The 21,018-nt window shown below is 41.5% G+C and overlaps 1 protein-coding gene across 1 annotated transcript; it reads left to right on the forward strand.

The window, feature by feature from the left end:
* The first annotated feature begins 3,514 nt into the window (after nucleotides 1-3,514).
* LOC147419757 (protein SHORT-ROOT-like) lies at nucleotides 3,515-5,666 on the forward strand. Its single transcript, XM_086506058.1, has one exon. The coding sequence runs from the start codon at nucleotides 3,876-3,878 to the stop codon at nucleotides 5,172-5,174; it is 1,299 nt and encodes a 432-aa protein (XP_086362184.1). The 5' UTR covers nucleotides 3,515-3,875; the 3' UTR covers nucleotides 5,175-5,666.
* Nucleotides 5,667-21,018: the final 15,352 nt, after the last annotated feature.

Genomic DNA, 21,018 nt, shown 5'->3' on the forward strand with positions numbered 1-21,018 from the left:
CAATATGCATTTGCAATTGGCAATATATAGCTGCCAAATAACCCAACAACACATTAAAGATAAGTGGGGGTGCCCTAAAAATAAAAGGCCTTTAGTTATATAGATGCCAAATAACCCAACAACACAATAAAGATAAGTGGGGATGCCCTAAAAATAAAAGGCGTATAGTGGGAACAAACATAAGACGGACGGTTGGTTCAAAAGTGGCATGTAAGACAAAGATGCAGTCTAGCTGCTATGGAGTGGGTGGTCATCCCAAGAGACACACTAGCCATATAAGAATGCCCTAGACCAAGGTGAAGCAGCAAGGGTGCGCAATACCCTTAAACATTAAAAAGTCATGGCTCGATGCCGATCACCGCAATGGATAGACAGGTATCCAAGGGGGGCATTGGTATCCAAGTGTGACACATGCTCTTGGAATCATATGACAATTGAGTGATCTCTCACCCCCGCTTATATACGCTCTCATCCCATCATTTGTGTTTTCTTGACACCTCCCTAACAAATATGTAAGGTGGAAGCACCTCTCAAACCCCTCTCTCTCTCTCTCTCCCCTTGGCTCTCATATGGTCCATGTCTAACTCTTACACATGGTTAAGGACTTTGGCGGCTAACCAAAAAGAATGTTCAAAGTGAAATTTTGTGCGGAAGGTGTCAGAAGCAAGGCGTGGGTGGGTTGAACCGTTGAGGGAGAGGACTCAAGTTTCGTTAAAGGAGTTAGGCATCGTCAAGGTCAAACAAAGGGACGAGGGTAGGGTGGTAGTAGTAAGCTAGTGGAGAGAGAATCTTGCTCTGTGGAAAAGGAGATTGAGACCAACACCGTGTTTGTGCCTAGTACCCATGAGCAATTCACATACAACACATAGTGTTGGGATCCAGCTCAATATGCCAAGTGAAGGGAGTGTGTGTGTGTGTGTGTGTGTGTGTGAGAGAGAGAGAGAGAGAGAGAGAGAGAGAGAGTTGACAAAAGTGTATGTGTGCATACCCACCCGAGGCCCATTGTATACCACTGGATCGTTGGCACTGAGGACTTGCCACAAAACATTTTTCCTAGCCGAAGAAAATACGCGCACATTTAAAATTCTTCCGGTTTCTAGGTCAAAATTTGAAGCACCTGCCAGTGTTTACACTAAAACTTGTAAATTTTTGCGGGTTTTCTTCAAGGCAAGCTCGGAATCTTGCAGGGCTTCTGCAATTTTGGCCGGTCAATAATACACCGAACCCTGATTTTTTTGCAAACACTAGTTATTAGCACTAATAGAATGGTGCCGGGAGGAGAGTTGAATTAGATTTCAAAGATTTTAGATGTTTTCTTGGGTAATTTAGTGTGGTAGAAAACAAAAAAAAAAAAAAACTTCCTTTTTTCATGCAAAGTGTTCTCCACGGCCGCTATATACGTTCATTTGAAGGTAGAGCGAGAAACTTTTTCTGTAGAGACCAAAATCAAATTTTTTTGGCCGATAAAAGACGAGCAAAATACCCAAAAAACAAGTAGGACGCCCGTGAGAAAGCAACCCTAAATGGGGGTTGGGAGCAAGTGGGTTTTGGAAAGGTGTGCATGGGAATGTGAAGATAGTGATGGATATCTTATTACGTGCTTTGCAATGTGTTGAATCTACCCATGCAACTTTCCTTGGTCGGTTCTCTCAACACCCCCACTATTATTGTGATCCGTGCTGTTGTTTGAACCCTTGTCTCCTCATACCTTACCACATTATGCCTTACCCTATAAAACTTTCAAAATTTTGGCAGTGAATCAGGAAAAGTGCATCTTCGCTTACAATTGCACCGCTTGAAAATTCAATAATGCCGGTTGCGTGCAACACAAAAGAGGACATATTCTCCAAAAAAATATAGCGTAAACAATATGAAAAAATTGATAAATACAAGGGGATGTAATCATTTGCTTCCTACTTAATTCAAAAGTGCTTATTTGGTTTTTTTTTTAAAAAAAAAAAGTAATAGCCCAAATTTATTTTCAGAGTTTAAGAATTTGAAAAAATAGCTCAATTTTAAAAAATTTCCCTGTATGATCAGCAAAATAATTTTTTCCCAAACTCTGAATTTTGGTCTTTGCAAGCTCCACCATTGCTCAGAAAAAACAATGCCAAAAAAAAAAAAAAAACACTTTTGCAGCCTTTACTTTTCAACTCTTACCAGGATTTTTCATTTTCAACCCGGAAAGCTACACTACAATGCAGTGTAGATTTCCCTGTTATGTGAGCACCAAATCAAATGATTTTATTTCAAACTACGTAGTCTTGTCTCAAAAGCGGCTCATTGGCCGACTCCTAGGGTTGTAAGCTTCAAAAGGTTTAAAACTAAAGTTTTTGCAGGAATATGAAAGGGTGAGGTAGCATGAGTGAGCAAGAAACCCAGGTTTTTGTAAGGCACATACTCATGTGGTGTATAGAGTGGGTTAGACATATAGTAAGCACATAGAGTAGGGTTACCCACATTGTAAGCAATGTGTTTGTTGTCCAGGACGTGGTCATGCGTGCATCAGTTATCGGTAATATGTTCCTGATGCAACTATGCGAAAATCACAAAAAGACTTGCATAGTTGCATGTAAGACAAATAACCAATGCATGCATGATGCACTGTGATTTCAAAAAGTAACTAATAACTACGCATCGCGTGACGACTACCTTACCAACCCCCAATACTTGATTGATAGCACTATGGTTTCTCTTCTTTGTAGGCCCCAAAAATCTCCTCAAACCTCTAGGGTCACACAAGATCTAGAGAGCTTGACAGGCTTCAAGGTCTAATCTTGGCCTAACCACATACACTTCTCCAACAAGATACCACCCTTTTTTGTGTCCGTCGCTGCTTTTTGCGACACGCACACTTCACAACTACCACAAGAAGATTTAGAAATTTTCTCATGTAAGTCTTTTCCAGTATTTTTCATACAATGAATAACATCATGAGCTTCTGCTCGAGAGGCACCGCAGACCTAGCTAGGTACGATTGGAGGCAGGGGACCGCCGGCCCGGTGGAAATAATATCATCAGCTTCTGCTTGAGAGGCACTGCATACCTAGCTAGGTACGATTGGGGGCAGGGGACCACCGGCCCCCCCACCGGGCCGGTGGTCCCCTGCCCCCAATCGTACCTAGCTAGGTATGCAGTGCCTCCCTCACAAAAGCTCATGATGTTGAGGTAAGTCACAATGTGGGAATTATTCTGAGAATTTGTCCAAAACTTCTTGTGTATACATTGGCCAAAGCTTCAAGAGAAATTGGGCTCCTTCTGGAATGCCTTCACTTCTCTACTAAGAGTCCTAGCATTTATAATCTGAGGCCCAACTTGGGGAGGAACCCATCATGAAGTGGATCCCTCAACCGCCTTTTAAAGGGCACAAAATGATTTCTGAGTTCTTTTATGACTCTTCTCAAAAGCACAAACCTTTCTCAATGCTTTAAGAACTGGCATATTCAAGTGGCTCGTCAATCATTGTCTCCAAAATTCCTTCATGAATGTCCTCCTCCTGTCTATGCATGTAAAGGAAGAGACAAGGCAAGGTCCACTTTTCTCTAAAGAGTATCATGTACAGAGAAATGATGTTATCAAGCTCCTGGCTCTCCCCATAAGAAAAAATGGGTATCTAGGTCTTTTTCTGTTGTTGAGTATAGGCACAGCACTCCCTACAACCTTGCAATGTGAGCTTTCAAACCTCTACTTGTAATGGCAAGGTAATACCTCAATCTAGATGTCAAGCCCTACCCCTTGCTCCAAGAGCTCCCAAACAAGCTTTTGTGCTTGCTTTCATGTCCCATAAAATGGGCTTTTGTACATGCTAGATCTGAATACATAATCTCACTTCTGCTTCAGTCCACTTAGTTATTTTACTTCACGCAGCCGAAAACATGCTGCGAATGGCCAGAATGCCATCTCTTCCCTTGCTTGCCTCCACACAATTGAGTGGCTCTGATTGGGCACAGAACTTGCTAACCGAATGCGCGGCTGCCATCTCCCAGCATGATTTCGTACGTGCTCAGCATCTCCTTTGGGTCCTCAATGAAGTCTCTTCACCCTACGGCACATATGAGCAGCGGCTAGCCTACTACTTCATGCAGGCTCTCTTTTGCAAGATGTCCCAAACAGGGCCCCGCACACACCTCTCGCTCTATGCGGCGGCGGAGCGCACCAACAGCTTCGATTCCATGCGGAAAACCATGCTGAAGTTTCAAGAAGCAAGTCCATGGGTGACATTTGGGCATGTGGCAGCAAATGGGGCAATGATGGAGGCCTTAGAGGGGGAATCTAGCGTGCACATCATCGACTTAAGCAGTACATTTTGTACTCAGTGGCCGACTTTGTTAGAGGCATTGGCGACAAGGGCGGAGGGGGCACCGAGTGTAAAATTAACCACAGTGGTTTTCAACGAGGACAGCGACAGTGCACCGTCTATGAACAAAGTAATGAAGGAGGTGGGGGTGCGTCTCGAGAAATTTGCAAGGCTTATGGGGGTACCATTCCAATTCAGCTTGGTGCAAGCCAAGGAGCTGATCACTTTAGTAGATGAGGAAATAGCAGAAAGGCAGCAGCACCGATATGTGCCCATCGATGATATTGTGGGAAGCAGCGGCGGAGCACAGTCAACAACAACGCAGATGTTGGCGATAAACTGCATAGGCACATTGCACCAGATTCCAAATATGCATAGGCAAGAGCTGATGTACAAGCTGCAGATGCTAAGGCCCAAGATAATCACTGTAGTCGAAGATATGGAAATGTACAAAGGGAACAGCTACGAAGAGAGGTTTGGGGAGGCTCTGCGGTTTTACGCGCTGTATTTCGAAGCCCTGGAGGGGAGCATGGGGAAGGTGAGCAACGAAAGGGGGGCATTGGAGCGCAGTGCAGCACGCAGAATAATGCAGAGGTTGGGGTGCGAGGTGTCGTTCGAGGCTGCATACGATGATGATGATGAGGATAATGAGAGTAAGGGGACACAATGGCACGAGTGGTTGCAAAGGGCAGGCTTCATGCCAAAGCCTTTCAGTGACGATGTGGTAGATGATGTGAGAGCTCTGCTCAAGCGCTACAAAGATGGCTGGGGTCTCATCGCCACCCCGGGTCTTGACGACTCTGCTCCCCATTATTCTATCTCTCTCACATGGAAAGACCGCAGTGTTATCTTTGCCACCACTTGGACATCTCCTTAAGCAAAGAACGGAAAGAACCCAGTACCCATGGCCAAGAGCCGCCCCCTCCCCCCCCCCCTTCCACACACACACATACAATTACTATAAGCATATTATACCAACATGAAGCTCGCTATCTATTAATCTTTCATAGTCATTTTCAAGTATGTACAATCAATAGACAGAATTTGAATTGGCCTCACTAGCATGGCACACAGATTAAGAGTATACACCGCGCTAAACAACCTTAGCCTCATGGCTGACCACCACTAAATAAGACGCATGTCGAGTGGAGTTCGAGGCTTAGTCCCCGTGGCAAGCTTGGATCTCTTTGCAACTGAGATTCAACAGTGGCATTGTGTGCTTGCGTCCCTTTCAGAGATGCATGCAACTGTAGGACCCTAAACCTCGCATCTGGTAAAATGAATGTAATAGTAGCCGTCTAAAATAGTTTTTGAAGTGCATCGTCTGGGCAGATGGTTTAGATACATGAGACACAATATAATTCAGGCAGCAAGCTTTGTTAGAAACAGTATGAGAATTAAATTACCACGATTATTCTGAAAATGGTTTGATTTCACTTTCCTTCTCTCTTTTTTTTTTTTGGACTAATCAACGCGAAGGAAGGAGCGAGAACTATATACATATCCATGTATTTACAACTGTACATTTCTGTACCTATTACCCCCACAATGGGACCATGCTGTGGGAACAGCTTCCCCAATGGGGAGGTAGGTAGCATCCATTGGGCGCAGCCTGTAAGCCTCGAAACCTCTACCTTGGCGTTACGTCACTAAGGCTCAACCAACTGTGCTACGCTCTTTAAGTGAATTGGTTTCGCTTTCCTCCTCCCCCTTAATGAGAAACTTGTCAATCAATTGAGCTTAATAAGTACAAACATTGGAATAACAAATACCCAAGATTTAGGAAAGCACCTGAGAAGGAAAGCCAAATTGAAGACTTTGCAGCAAAGGAAATGTAGGAAAAAACCTCTAAAGTAGTTCTACTACTGCCTTTGTAATTCAGTGCCTGTTGCATCCAAGCAAGTCGATCGTGCAGGTACCACCCCACCTCAAAAACTCATCAATAAATTGCATATACATGCGTCTAATTATCACTTTGAGCATGATAGAGCTCTTGGCATTGTCACTATGAGTGTGTCTCAGCAATTTTTCTCCGAACATGATAGAGCTCTTGGCATTGTCACTATGAGTGAGTCTTGCAGTCAATGAACTCCAGGTGACAATAGTTTAAGAATTGAGCTTTCATGTATCCTGCCATCGAAGTGCTCCAGCAAGAGCTAATCTCATGAGAATGGAGCATTTTGCACCAAAGGAAGAGCGCCTCACTGGCCATACATTTCCACAAGAGTGGTGTGGATCATCACGCATGTCCACGAATATGATGCTCCAGCAAATCATGTCTCCCAAATTTTTTTCTGGATTTCTTTTCCTTGATACTGGCTTTGCCATTCACGTGCACTGGCGGCATGCAGTGCCAAGAAGTGGCCCAATGTCAGCCAAAAACGGACCGCAAGGGCGTTCTAGACCTAAATCTCACACTTTGCAAAGCAAGCTTTAACTAGCATGCACACAAGCAGGGTCGGCCCATGTGGAGAGATGACCAAATGCCTCATTTGAGGCAAAAAATGTGAAGCCTGTTGGTATATGGAAACCTTTCAGGAAACATTAAAGTTGCATGAAGCGATCGTGTCTCTAATACGAAGACAATGCACAAGAATGGCAGTCCTCTGCATTATGAAATGTCCAGAACAGACGAATCCAACACAATTTGACGCTTCAGAAAGCCCATTAATGCATTTGTTCAAAGCATTCTGGAGCTTGTCGAGTTTGGCTCTTCTGAGCAGATCTTGCAATCACGGCACTTAGATCGAAGAGACGACGCAACAGGGACGGCTTCTGTAGTACGTTTTACGACGGAGGAAGACGACCATACCTTGGCTTACATGTTTACACGATCATTGCAGCAACCCTGCCTTGAAATAACATCGTTATTCGCAATGGCCAGCCTAATAAGAAGATTGAAATTTGACACCTTATGGTAACTTCGTGTTGCTAGTTTAAGTTATAAATGGTAATTTTTCATGCAAAAAATCTACAATTTCCAGCTTTTTGTAACTTTTTCCTTTTTCCAAAACAATTTCCATATTAACATGGACTAGTATGTGACCCCTCGGGGATATTGCCTATGCTGACGAAATATCAGCCATGCATCTTTTGTCAGTGCTCTCTGTCTAGTGTATTCTCCAAAGTAATGCTAAACGCGTCCAAGAGATGACATCTCGGATTAGAAGCTCGTCAAAGACTTGTGGTGTGTTGCCATACGTCATCTGGTTGGAATAGCTTACAACATCTATGTCAATGCCAACCCTTAGAGAAGAAGCAACATGTAAAATTCAAGGTTTTCTTCCTTTTTTCATCTAAGTCAAATTCCATATTCACATTCTCAAGGATACATGATTGCAGTTAAAGGGAGGCCTTGGTTGTGCAATTTTTCATTGCATTTGGAGAGAAGCCACCAGAGCTAATTCACGTAATCACTCAAAATGACATTAGAGTGAAGATCTAGTTGGTAAGGTGAATCTTTTGTTAACGTTGAAAATTCATGAATTTATACTATTGGATAAAGGGGGAAGAAACCAATTTTGAAAAACTCCAATTTATATGGTTGTTAACGTTAATTAACGCTTTGTGATCACGTAAAATTTCTGAGTGATCACGTAAATATTTAATCCCTGCAGAGCTTCCTTGTTTATACTCTGCTATAAAGTTCAATCCAAGAGGCTACATCTAGGATCAAATAGTACAAATTCATCGAGATGAACTCGTTGTGCTTTCAAAAGTATATTGCACTTTGGCATACATGTGAACCAGAAGCATGATTATTTTCAACATCAGTACCTAGTTCAATAACTTGCATGATGGCATCACATGCATTAAAATGCAAGCAAGGTTATTCGATTTGTAGAGAAGCCTTGGCTCTCCATTGGTTGAAAATATCCCAAAGCTTGTTGCGCACCCATGTTAGACATGGCATGCAAGAAGTTGAGCCCAAGACACTACATCTCGGATAGAAGCTTGTCAAGTTGTTGGGCTTTTAAAAGTACCACACTTGAAATACATGTCAATCAAACCATGGCTAAGCACAATATATGTTTTCGATTGCCCTTGACTATCAATCTCATAGAGTATTTCTTTGCCTAGATTAATGTCTTCTACGATGCATTCTGAAGGAAAAAAGGCCCTTCACTATCCATCACATGATGAAGTAGTCTACCCGGTTAACATCTTAGATGATGCCACATGCCTTCAAAATGGAAGCATAGGTAAACATATTAGAAAGAAACCCTCTGCTTATCCTTGCAGTTGCTAAAGTTATCCACAATCTTGTTGGACTTGCCATGTTGAACATATCATATAGCTACCATCAGTATAATCCAAGGGATGAAAAATGTGATAAGCTCTCAAGAGTTTGTGTGCTTTGAAAAGTGCATCACACTTGGCATGCATGTCAATCAAATCATTTCGAAGCACGATGTTGGGTTCCAACAACATTAGGATGTTCAATCTCTTGCATAATTCCACATGCCTTCGACATGAAAGCATAGATGGTCACATTTGGAGAGAATCTTTGGCTCCACATTTTGCTAGAAATTCTAGCCCCACCCAAAGAAGACGTACCCTGCAATAAGTACACTCGTAGAGATTAGATTTCAGACACAAAGCTACATACATCTAGCATTTGTGGGTGACCAAAGCACCCTTTCAAACAAACTAGTGGATGTTCTCAGTCCTATCTTTGATGGGCATATCCCGAAGCATATTCATGCAATAAATTGTTACAAGAGATCACATCTCAAATAGGTATTAACTTACAAGCATACTACTTGGCTAGAGAGAGAAGAGAGAGAGAGAGAGAGAGAGAGAGAGAGAGAGAGAGAGAGAGAGAGAGAGAGAGAGAGAGAGAGAGAGAGAGAGAGAGAGAGAGAGAGAGAGAGAGAGAGAGAGAGAAAGAGAGAGAGAGAGAGAGAGAGAGAGAGAGAGAGAGAGAGAGAGAGAGAGAGAGAGATTCACTAATTGCAACTTCTACACAATGTCATGCTTCCTTTCAGGACACAAGCACGAGACACTGCATTTCGAGAGCAATATTTCTCACTTTTCATTAGTTGTAGATAGCCTTGTGGCTGCTTACCTATCTCAATCAAGGATATCTAGCATTAGTTGTAGATAGCCTTGTGCCTGCTTACCTATCTCGATCAAGGATATCTAGCAATCAATTCATTCAAAGAAACCATAATCTGGATAGAAATCCCATCAAAAAAAGTTTATGTGCTTTCAAAAAGGACATCACATTTAAGATAAACAACAACCAGCGCATTGGCTGAAAGCAACCTAGTACCTCTTGTCCGTTTCTATGATGGTCATATGATGCAGTCAATGCATTCCGTATCCCAAATACATGCTAGCTCTATGGGACACTATCTAAGACTAGCACTTTATGCCTGACACAATCCATGAGGTCATTGTACACGGTCATAGTCAATGAGGTCACATTGTGTATCATTGTGGTTATATAAGCCACCTCTCCAATAAGTTCTTATGGTTGAGTTAGTGATATTGCTTCATCTCCTGTTTTGTGACAATCTTCTCTTTGCCACTCTCACTCCATATTTTCAACATGGTATTAGAGCCAATGGTTAACTAATTAAGCTTTGATTGATTAGTAGTACCAATCGAGCCTCAAGCAAGTTTGCAATAGTGTCATTGCCATCTTTGATCACACCCGTGATAGTTTGTCCTACAATGTTATCGCTAGTGTTATGGCTGCATTCATCTAGAATGAGTGCTCTGAAGGTGCACAGATGTGTGCATGCAAGAGGAGTGTGCGGAGAGGAGACCATACAAATGTTTGGTAAAGTTGTAGAGTGAGATTACCCTCACTCACTCCTTGCAACCTACACCCATCATCTCTAAATGTGCAAACCCCTCCACAACTAAGCTCTTTGTTTGAAGAGCATCTCTCAAGCACTTGTAGGTTTGTCATCTATATGACCTTGAGTTGGTTAGATTATCTGCCAACACATCCCAAATGAAGTGATACCTCACCTCGATGTATTTTATTTTGGAATGAAACATGGGATTCTTTGACAAAGTGATGGCACTCTCAGGATACCACACTACAATGTTAGAACTTTATGACCCTTTTCTAGATCTCCCACTAAATGAGCCAACCACAATGCTTCCTTGCTAGCTTTTGACACTGCAACATACTCAATTTCTATAGGGGAAGACAATGTACAATTTTGAATACATGATCTCCAAGAAATAGCCCCTTCAACAACAAATAAGAAAATATAGCTAGATGTAGACTTCTTGTTGTCTACATTCACTGCATAATCTGCATCTATGTATCCAACCACGGATGCATCATTGTTCTTGAAGCATAAGCACTTGTTGTACCTTTCAAGTACCTGAGAATATATTACACTGCATCCCAATGTTTCTTTCCAGGGTTAGCCATGTAAAGACTCACTACTTCCATTGAAAATCTAATTTTTGGTCTTGTAGCAACCATAGCATACGTGAGACTGCCCACTATTAAGGAATATAGAATCTTAGCCATCTCAACATCACATTTAGGGGAATCATGCTTGCTAAGTTTGAAATATGATGGCATGGGGATACTTGATCCCTTCCTCCCCCCTGCATATTGAAACACTACAAGAGCTTCTGAATGTATGAGTCTTGAGAAATCTTAAGAATACCCTTTCACATTTCATGCTTGTTATGCATACTAAGAAAGGAACTAGCTTCTCCCAAATCCTTCATGGCAAAATTTTAGCTTAAGATTTACTTTAGATTTGAAATTCATGAGTGTTCTTTTCTATGTTTAGCATGTCATTGACATAAAATATAATAAGAAAAAACAATTCATCATTGAGCTTCTTTGTGTATAACTTAGTGATCCTCGTGACTCCATTTATATCCATGATACTAAATGAAAAGATTGAATTTCTGATACCATTTCCTAGAACCTTGCCTTAAGCAATACAATGCTTTCATGAGTCTGTATGCAAGCTCTTATCTACTTGGCTTAACCAACCCTTAAAGTTGTTGCATGTACACATCTTCTTCCATATCTCCTTTAAGGAAAGTTGTCTTCACATCCGTTTGAACTAAATCCAAGTCATCTATAGCTACTAGTCCAAGCACCATATGCAAAGTAATCATCTTGACCATAAGTGAGAAGCTTTCATCAAAGTCTAGACCTTTCTATTGCTTGAAACCTTTAGCTATGGGTCTAGTCTATACTTAGTCTGTGGATCTCTTGACATATACTTCTTCTTGTAAACCCATTTGCAAGTAACATTGCCTTACCTGCAAGAAATTTAAGTAGCTCTCAAGTCTCACTTCGCTTAACCAAGTTTATCTCTAATTGCGTCACTTGTTCCACTTGTCCTTATCATCCATTTGCACGGTTGCTTGGAGATAGGAAGGTTCCCCACATTGAGTTAGCATATGGTAATCTAGACCGCATTGAAAACGATCACGTGAATTTGAGGCTTGACTAGAGCACTCAATCCTTGAACACTTCTCTCAACTCTGTCTCAAGCATTTCTAGTGAAAGGCTCCTCACTAGAATTTTGAGTTTTGGCAGCCTCCTTGAACGTGACTCTCTTGTACTCTACATCTTTGTTAGTATTTTGTGCATCTTGGACTTATTGAATATGGCATCCAAGCTTCTAATGATCTTACAATATTTCATGTGCCAAAGACAATAGCCCATCTCTCCATCTGCACCATTACCAATGAAGATACATTTGTGTGACTTTGGTTCAATCTTCCATCCAAGATCTTTTGGCACACATGCATATTCTTCGCAGCCAAAAACACATAAATGATCTTAGTGTGGTTTCTTGCTTGACCACAACTCCTCCGGATTCATAATTTAGTGGCATACTAGGTGATGTGTCTACAATGTGAACCGCTATCAAAATAGCCCTCGCCTTAAAATCATAACTTTTCCATAGAAAGCATAGATGTGACCCTTTCCTAAGTCATGTGCTTCATTATTTTAGCTATTCCATTTTGGGCAAGTTTGTAGGATTTTGGTGTGTGTGTGACACATTTGCACCACCAACTAGTGGAAATCCGCTCTACTTTGGAAGCCTACACTTTGAATCATTGATTGTGTCATCATACGCTCTCTCCCTACTCTATAACAGAAGCCTAAGCTACACACTTTGTATCCACTCTCATTACCCATTATTCTATCCCACTTTGTACTCATCATTTTCATCTTAGTTTGTTATTAATCCATTATGATTTTCTATCTTCATAAGTGTCAATCTGTCATAAAATCTAATATCTAACCAACCCAAATGATTTTCTCATATTAAATTGATCATTTAATGAGGAAGAATAAAAAAGAACAAGGGTTAGAATATAGACATGTGCTTATGGATCTATCTCAACATGGGGCCAAGGTTAAAGGGGTCCAAATGAGAGAGGGTTTGTCAAAGAGAGAGGGTTTGTCAAAGAGCAAGGCTAACTAGTGGAGCTTAAATACCTTATCTTCATTAAATACATCCAAAGGTTAGTGTTAAAAGTCCTTTGACCTTAGGAAGTAGGGTTGTGCTTGAGGTGGGAACACGGACCAAGCTTGAGGTGCTTGTCGTGCTTGCTGACTAAGGTGCTTCAGGTGCTTAATGACTAAGGTGCTTAAGGGGTTCAAGGTGTTCACAAAAGTTAACAAAATCCCTACTCAAGGGGGGGTGAGCCCTCATTGTAGGAGTTAGAGAGAGAACACACACACCCTCACACCAAGTCAAGCCTTGCCTAATGAAGCAACATGGACACATGTCAAGTTCCTCTTCATGTTGCCCTCATGGTGTGCCTAAAGCCTATTGGTTGGCCTCTCAAGGGGTCCAATGATAATATAGATAATTTATTTAATTGATATGCATTTATCAAGTCCTCCCTCTCAAAGGGGAAAGGGGGACACTTGTCCCAAGGCTAGCATGCTTGCTTGATATGCACTCTGCATGTGATTGGCTAGGCTTGAAGGGGTTCAATGAGCTTCCACCATGAGCTAGAAGAGGGGGTTAACCAAAGCAAGGAGGGGGCTATCTTGGGGGTTATACTCCCCTCCCCCCCGCCCACACTCACACACACTCACACACCCTCATTGTGTGAGGTGAAAAGTGCAAGATCTCCATCTCCTCGCCAAGCTTGTTGAGAAGTTGAGGCCTACACCAACACTCTTGTCTATGGAATGCAAATCCAACCAAGAGCCATGCTCCAATTCTTAGGCTTTCCATCTTCTTCATCATCATTATTATGCTAATTATGCTATGCTATGCAAGAAGAGTGATCATGATAAGTGAGGAACTATCTCTTTCTCGTATGTTACTCATTCTTCCTCTTCCCTTCCCTCATTCCCCGCCACCTCTCTCCACCTTTGAAGGTATTTGAGGCGGTCTAAGGACCGAGGCCAGGGATGAGTAATTCTTTTTACAAATTTTATGTTATGCTCCTGATGCATGAAGCTTTCCATCTTCATTTCATCACCTAGGTCACAAGGAACACAAAGATTGTGTTGTACCAAGTCTCTCTCGATGGGAGAATCTATAATACAAGCCTTTTGGAGAGGGGACCAGCTCCACATAAATCCGGTCCTTAACTGTTGTCATGTTCTTAAACTCTCTCTCTTGCAAAAGTATTGTTCATGACAAGTTAATTAAGTATAATCATTATTTTTCTACCTTTAAGTAAGTTGACCCGCTATGTTCTCAAAGTAGTCGCATGAAAATGGTCACTCTAATTCTCTTAATACCGTACCGCTATTCTAAAAGTTCATAGGCCATTTCCATTACATTAGTATCAGAGCTATTGGCTTCTCTTTTCTTGCTTAAGAAGAGAGGTCCTTAATTTGTCCATGAAAGCTTGGACTTATTTATTGCAATAGGGTAAGTGGCTCAGGGATCTATTTTCTTGGTTGAGAAGGATTTAGTTTGAGGTACACCGTTGGGAACTATAGTCTTAATAATGGAGTCTCTAGTGGCTTGCCTTTGGATTAACCATTATTGAGGTACAAGCAAGCTCAATAGGAACCATAATCAACCGAGCAATGTTAGACCCTCTCCACTAGTCTTTTCAATTAACAGTGTCTAAACCATGGGTGTGGCTGCTTGAGAACTAATTTTCAAGGGTAAAGAAGAGTAGCGAGTAAGGTTTTTAAGGGTACGAAAGCACAAAATAATTATACATAAGTTTAATTAGCATGGCTTACAATAACCAAGAGAGTAGAATGAACATTGATAACTTTGATTTTGCACATGAAGGTGCTAATGTTTATGCCCCCATGTTTGTTAATTACCTTGTTATTAGGTTGCAGCAAGCTATGGGCAATCTTGCTTTGCAAGCCAAAATTACTCAACAACTTCGTGCTTATGGAATTTTCCTTCCTCTCCAAGAGGAGAGATCTTAGGAGGCCTCTTGATGAGACTCCCAAAACAAGACTCTCTCCCATAAGAGAGGAGGAATCCAAAGAACAAGAAAGAAGCGAATCCCTAAGTTCCTCTGAAGATGTGGCTCCATGAAGATGGAGGTCTAGACGGTTGCTAACTCCTTCCAAGAGGAAATGGCCAACCCATAGTCCTTCTCCTTGTCACTCCGAAAGGGAAGAGAGGAAAAAAAGGAATAAAAAATCAAGAAAGAGGTCACCCTCTTCTCCTTCTTCTTCGCCTTCCTCCTCTTTTGATGAAAGCAATAGCTATTTTCCTAGAGAATACAAGAGGAGAGGACATCACAAATCTTACCCTACATGGCAAAGGTCCCAAAAGCTCAAGAAGTTTAAAGAGGGAGGAAAGAGTATCTCTTTTCTCACCTATGATGGCACCTTTGGTGCTACTGACAAAGTATGGCCTTCATCTAGCAATTTGATGCGGCCTTTGGTAGAGACGAGGGCTTCACGGAGTCCTCCAAGCTACACCATGTAGCTATGCACTTTCAAAAATCTTCTCATCAATGGTGGGCTAGCCTTCATGGCAACATCAAGGCCCCAAAGACATGGAAAACTCTACGAGTTTCCATCATGAAGCAATTCCTTGCAAGCGATGCAAAGGACGACAAAGTGCTTACCAAATGGTGGAGTTTGAAGCTACTCTCCAACGAGTCTATCCACAAATATGTGGACAATTTCTGGGATTTACATCTCAAGGCCAATGTCTTGACCAATAAAGATGAGATTATAACCTGGTGGTTCTGATCTTCATGCACCTCTCTACCGAGGTGTGCGGAGATCGGACATGGATAGAGAAGTTGAGGTAGTTGACATTGTGATCGATGGTTTTTGATTGTGAGGGAAATTAAGGGGGAGAGAGAGAGAGGTAATAGACGGAGGATGCCAATAGAATATTAAATTAGGGGAGAGAGAGAGAGAGAGAGAGAGAGAGAGAGAGAGAGAGAGAGAGAGAGGGGTAAGAGACGGAGGATGCTAATAGAAGATTAAATTAAGAGAGAGATAGAGAGGTAAGAGACGGAGGATGCCAATATAAGATTAAATTTATGTTCAGGTTATAAGGTTTTTACATTCATTATGAGTAGTGAGGACGATGTGGGACAGTTCAACCGAAATGCCTATCTCTCAACAAGGATCTTATGTCCTTATAATCAATAAAAACATGTTGTGTGAAGGACAAGACGCGTTTCTTTGCAGCACGTTAGCAACTTTAGCGAGTTTGACCCATCTATTATAGATTGAGTTGTTGCAAATTACAACTCATCGGACTGTGACGCTGGTCAACATGCAGTAATCTTACAACCCAATAGACGTGTTCGCAGGCGCTTCGGTCAAGCAGCATACGTGAGGCCACAAGATGCAGTCTTTGACATCTCAAAGGGTGATCATGCAGACCACATTTCCAACAAGGCTATGTTTGAGCCTGAGATCAATGAAATGATCGAGATGATCATGGATTCAAAAAGGCTTATCTGTGATGACATGAAAAGTGAAGCCGATATGCCATTTTATGGTGGAGCACGTTGTCTAGATTGAAGGCGCTTCTGATTCTTCTCAACATGCAGGCAGAGTTTGGATGGAGTGACACTAGCATCATAACACTTTTCACTTGATCTATTACAATGTGTTTACTTCAATAAAAAACTCTAAATATATAATGTACCAAATTACTTACACAAAGTGTACCGCATTTTTTTCACTGTGTAGATTGCTCAAAGAGCACATACTGCCAGCTGATAATGTGATGCTACATTCTAGAGAGGAGGCAAGAAAGATCTTGCAAAACTTGGGGATACTTTACAATTCTATTCATGCTTGTCCTAATGACTGCATTCTTTTTCAGAGGAAATACATAGACATGGAGAAGTGTCCGAAATGTGATTCTGAAAGATATCGAGTAGATCTCCACGGACAAAACATTTTGCAGAAGGTTTTGTGACACTTTCCTCTATTGCCTTGCATCAAGTATTTCTTTGAATGTAAGTCAATGGCCACCCTAGCATCATGGCGCGCGGAGAATAGATCTTTGGATGGTGTGCTACGGATTCCTGTAGATTGCACAGCCTGGAAGCATATAGACGACACATGGCCAAATTTTGCCACGGAATCACCATTATTGCCCCAAAATAAATACCCGCAATGAGACTCCTAGAGTTTCCATGGTTGAAGCTCCAAAATAGGATGCTCATTGCAAAGGATCACCTCTCTCCTATGCTTGGGGAAAAGTAAGAGAGCATGATGCCTTCATCCTATTTGACCGTGACTCTACTCACAACTTCATATCAACAGAGTTTGCCACTATTTTGGGCATTCAAGCTTTCAAGATGGGGGATACTATAACTGCCAATGGAGATATCAAGGGATAGCAAGCCTCCGTTACTCCCTTGATTGGGAAGTTGAGGCTTCGTGTCCAAAGCTACGTCGACAAAGAAGACTTTTTCATGTCTCCTCTCCAACATGAGGATATTATCCTAGGGACACCTTGCTTCAACCGCATGGTTGCCAACATGAAGTTCCCTGAAAGGAGAATCTACTTCACCTACAAGGAAAAGAGCATGTACATAGATGCTAGTGAGTCCGGTTGTACTATACCACTTGTAAATTCACTTGCTTTTGACAAGTCAATGAAAAGCTCAATTTCTGCGTAGATTTTTGTCAAAGAACCTCTAAATGATTCTAATGTTTTAACAAAGCAAAGTGTTAGGAATCAAGAAGAATTAGACTTGTCTTATTTATTAAATGGATTTCAAGATGTTTTTATCGATGATATCCCTTTGGACTTACCTCCAAAACAAGGGGATGATGACCATCGAACTGAGATCCTACCAGGAAGCTCACCACCTAACAAGCCTCCTTATCAAGTTTCCCAAGCTCAACAAGAGGAGATCATAAGGCAAGTACAATAATTGGTAGACAAAGGGATGGTAAGGCTTAGCTCCTCTCCCTTTTGTTCTCCACTTCTTTTAGTTCAAAAGAAAGATGGTACATACCGTATGTGTGTGGACTATCGAGCGCTAAACCATTTCACTATCAAAAACAATGTCCCGTACCACGGGTAGAAGATTTGTTTGATAAGCTACAAGGTTCGACCTACTTCAATAGGAGTGACCTTAAAAGTGGCTATCATCAAATAAGGATAGTGAATGAACATATCTTAAAGACTTCGTTTCGTACAAAGTTTGGTCTTTATGAATATCTAGTCATGCCTTTTGGCTTGACTAATGCACCGGCCACATTCAATTGTCTAATGGAGAAAGTCTTTAGACCCTACCGCAAGTTCACTAGAGTGTTCTTTGATGATAGCATCATCTACTCCAAGTCCTTGGAGGAGCATAGGAAATATCTCATGTAATTTTTCAAGCTTTGAGGGAGAACAAGATCTTTATTAATCAAATAAGAGTGAAATTTTCCTTCAAGAGATTCAATACTCACATCACATTATCTCTCAAGATGGTATCCGCATGGATCCATCAAAGTTGGAGGTAATAAAAGCATGGCCTAATCCAAGGAATCTACATGAGCTAAGAAGCTTTATAGGTATGTGTGCATACTATAGACGCTTCATAGCCAAATTCTCTCAAATAGCGGGACCATTGCATGAATTAACAAAGAATAACGTTAAGTACTCATGGACTGCTAAAGAGAAAAATGCTTTTGACAAGCTCAAATAGAAGCTTACCTCCCAACCAGTCCTTATGCTTTTAGATCATTCAAAGCCATTTGAGCTCCAATTTGATGCTTGTGGTGATTGCCTTGGAGCGATTTTTCTTTAAGAAGGGCATGCCATAGCATATGAGAGCCAAAGGTCCATGCCGATGAACGGGTCTTGGGCATATATGAATGAGGTGGGCAAATTTTCTTTTGCAATTTTATTTTCATATTGCTCACATTGCTGATAAGTACAATCAAGTTGTCGATGCACTTTCACGATGACCAAGAGTCAATGTGGTGTCTATAACAACTCACAATGATCTATCTTTTTCTATTATAGATAAGTATGCTACTGACCCTGACTTTAAAGACATAATGTCAGCCCTTGCATTGGGGAAGAAAGAAGAACCATTCACCTTGCATGATGGTTCTCTTCTCCATGGCAATAGACTATGTGTTATCTATTCCCTTTGTGATAAAGTCATGTATGAATCCCATGCTCCTCCCTATGCGGGGCATAGCGGCATTCAACCTACTCTTCAAGGAGTAGAGACATCCTTCTATTGGCCTATCATAAAAGTAGACATACAAGAGTATGTTTTGAAATGTGCAGTATTCCAAAAGACCAAGTATGATAGAGGGAAGACTAACTTGGAATACTCCAGCCATTGCCAATCCCTAATTCACCATTGGAGAGTATATCCATGGATTTTATCTTTGGATTACCCAAGTCTCTCCATGGGAATAGGGGAATATGGACAATAGTTGACAGGTTTAACAAGCAAGAACATTTTATTCATGTTAAAAAGACTATTAAGGCACACCAAATGGCAACCCTCACTACAAGAGGTTCTTCACATTAGCTTCACATTAGCAACGCTAGCAGTGCGACGCTAAAATGAGAAAATCCACGGCTTCGCTATGCTCGTCACTATGATTGTCGCTATGTTATTTGTTGCATAGCGACTATCATCGCAACACAGACAAGGTAAAAAAATAATCCGTGAGTGCTTAAAGCTCATATCTCATATCTGAGTCTCGACGCTCTAGAGAAACATGTATACCCGCACCTCCCTCTCTCTCCGTCTCCCCCCCCCCCCCCCCCCCCCCCCCCCCACACACACACACACACACACACACAAGGAGAGGAAGGAGAGCCAGGTATGCTGCTTCCCTCTCCTCCCTCTCATGTTCTCTTCCCCTCTTTCTCTCTCTCCCTCTCTCTCTCACACACACATTGTGTATGTGTGCGTGTGTGTGTGTGTGTGTGTGTGTGTGTGTGAGAGAGAGAGAGAGAGAGAGAGAGAGAGAGAGAGAGAGAGAGAGAGAGAGAGAGAGAGAGAGAGAGAGAAAGAGAGAGAGAGAATATGAAATGAAATGTTATATTAAACGTCTTCAAAATTTCAAAATGATTTATGAGACCAATCCGATAAACTCCTTGTGGATCTAAAATAATGTCTACGTTGTCCAAGAAAATAGAGCTTCGTCAATGTCTGTCTTTGTAAATAGAGGTGCTATGACATATATAGTTAAAGAGAGAGGGAAAGAGAGATAGAGATAGAGAGTCGACATAGGTTTAGGATTTAGTTTTTATATTTAAATTAGAGTTTAGGTTTAGATTTATTATTAGAGCTTTGGGGTTAGGTTTAGGATTTAACGCAAGATTTAAGGTTTAGAGCTGAAGAAGAGGCCCAACCATCTCTGTCTTTTTTGTAGAGCTTAAAGGTGTTTGAAGGTAGCTAGTTAGCTTTGGAATGTTCAAAAGGTAGGTAGCAACACTAGCGGCTGAAAGCGTTCTCCTTCTGTTGAGCTTGAGTGATGGAAGAGGAAAGTGGATAACTCAAGACTTTCACAACGTATCAAGTTGGCTTGTGTGTGTGTGTGTGTGTGAGAGAGAGAGAGAGAGAGAGAGAGAGAGAGAGAGAGAGAGAGAGAGAGAGAGAGAGAGGGTTAGATTATAAGATAGATTTTGGATTTAGTTTTTATAGTATATTTTAGCTTCAAGATTACAGTTTAAATTTAGAGTTAGATTTCTGGTTATATTTGCAGTAGTTTGCATATAGCTCACATGTGTTTAGGTATGTAGTTTTTTGCAAGCTCACAAGTGCAAACATCTCTCTCTCTTTGTCCCTCTCTTTCTCTCCCAAACTAAACGCTGCAGATGTTGTATGCAAGCTCACAAGCTGCTGCTGTGAAGATATATGTAGACATGGGTGTGTAGATTTTTTGTACCCACAAATATGGCATTGACCAATAAAGACGAGATTATAACCTGGTGGTTCTGATCTTTGTGCACCTCTCGACCGAGGTGTGCGGAGATCGGACATGGGTAGAGAATTTGAGGTAGTTTGTTGTTCCCACTTTGTTTCTCCTCTTTTCGGGAAATTTTCACATCAGGTGCAACATTCGCCATGGCTGACAACAACACAGATGTGTTCAAGATGTTTTCTGTTGAGGATAGGTCGGATGGGGACATTTACCCTATTTGGACTTACATGATGCAACATGTCCTTGTGTCAAAGGGTGTTTGGAACATTGTGAAAGGCATTGATGTATGTCCTAGTTCTGAGGATGTAGGCGATATTGAGGATGTTGCGGCATGGTTTCTGTTGCCAGAGCTGTTTTTCCTATGGCTGAGCAAGCTCATAGGATGAGCAGGCTCATGCATTTA

This window comes from Adiantum capillus-veneris, chromosome 29 (assembly GCF_014529385.1).
Source record: "Adiantum capillus-veneris isolate H3 chromosome 29, ASM1452938v2, whole genome shotgun sequence".
NCBI classification, from domain to species: domain Eukaryota; kingdom Viridiplantae; phylum Streptophyta; class Polypodiopsida; order Polypodiales; family Pteridaceae; genus Adiantum; species Adiantum capillus-veneris.

Excerpts from the sequence above, each read along its gene's own strand:
- LOC147419757 (XM_086506058.1), top strand. The coding sequence starts at position 3,876 with ATGCTGCGAATGGCCAGAATGCCATCTCTTCCCTTGCTTGCCTCCACA.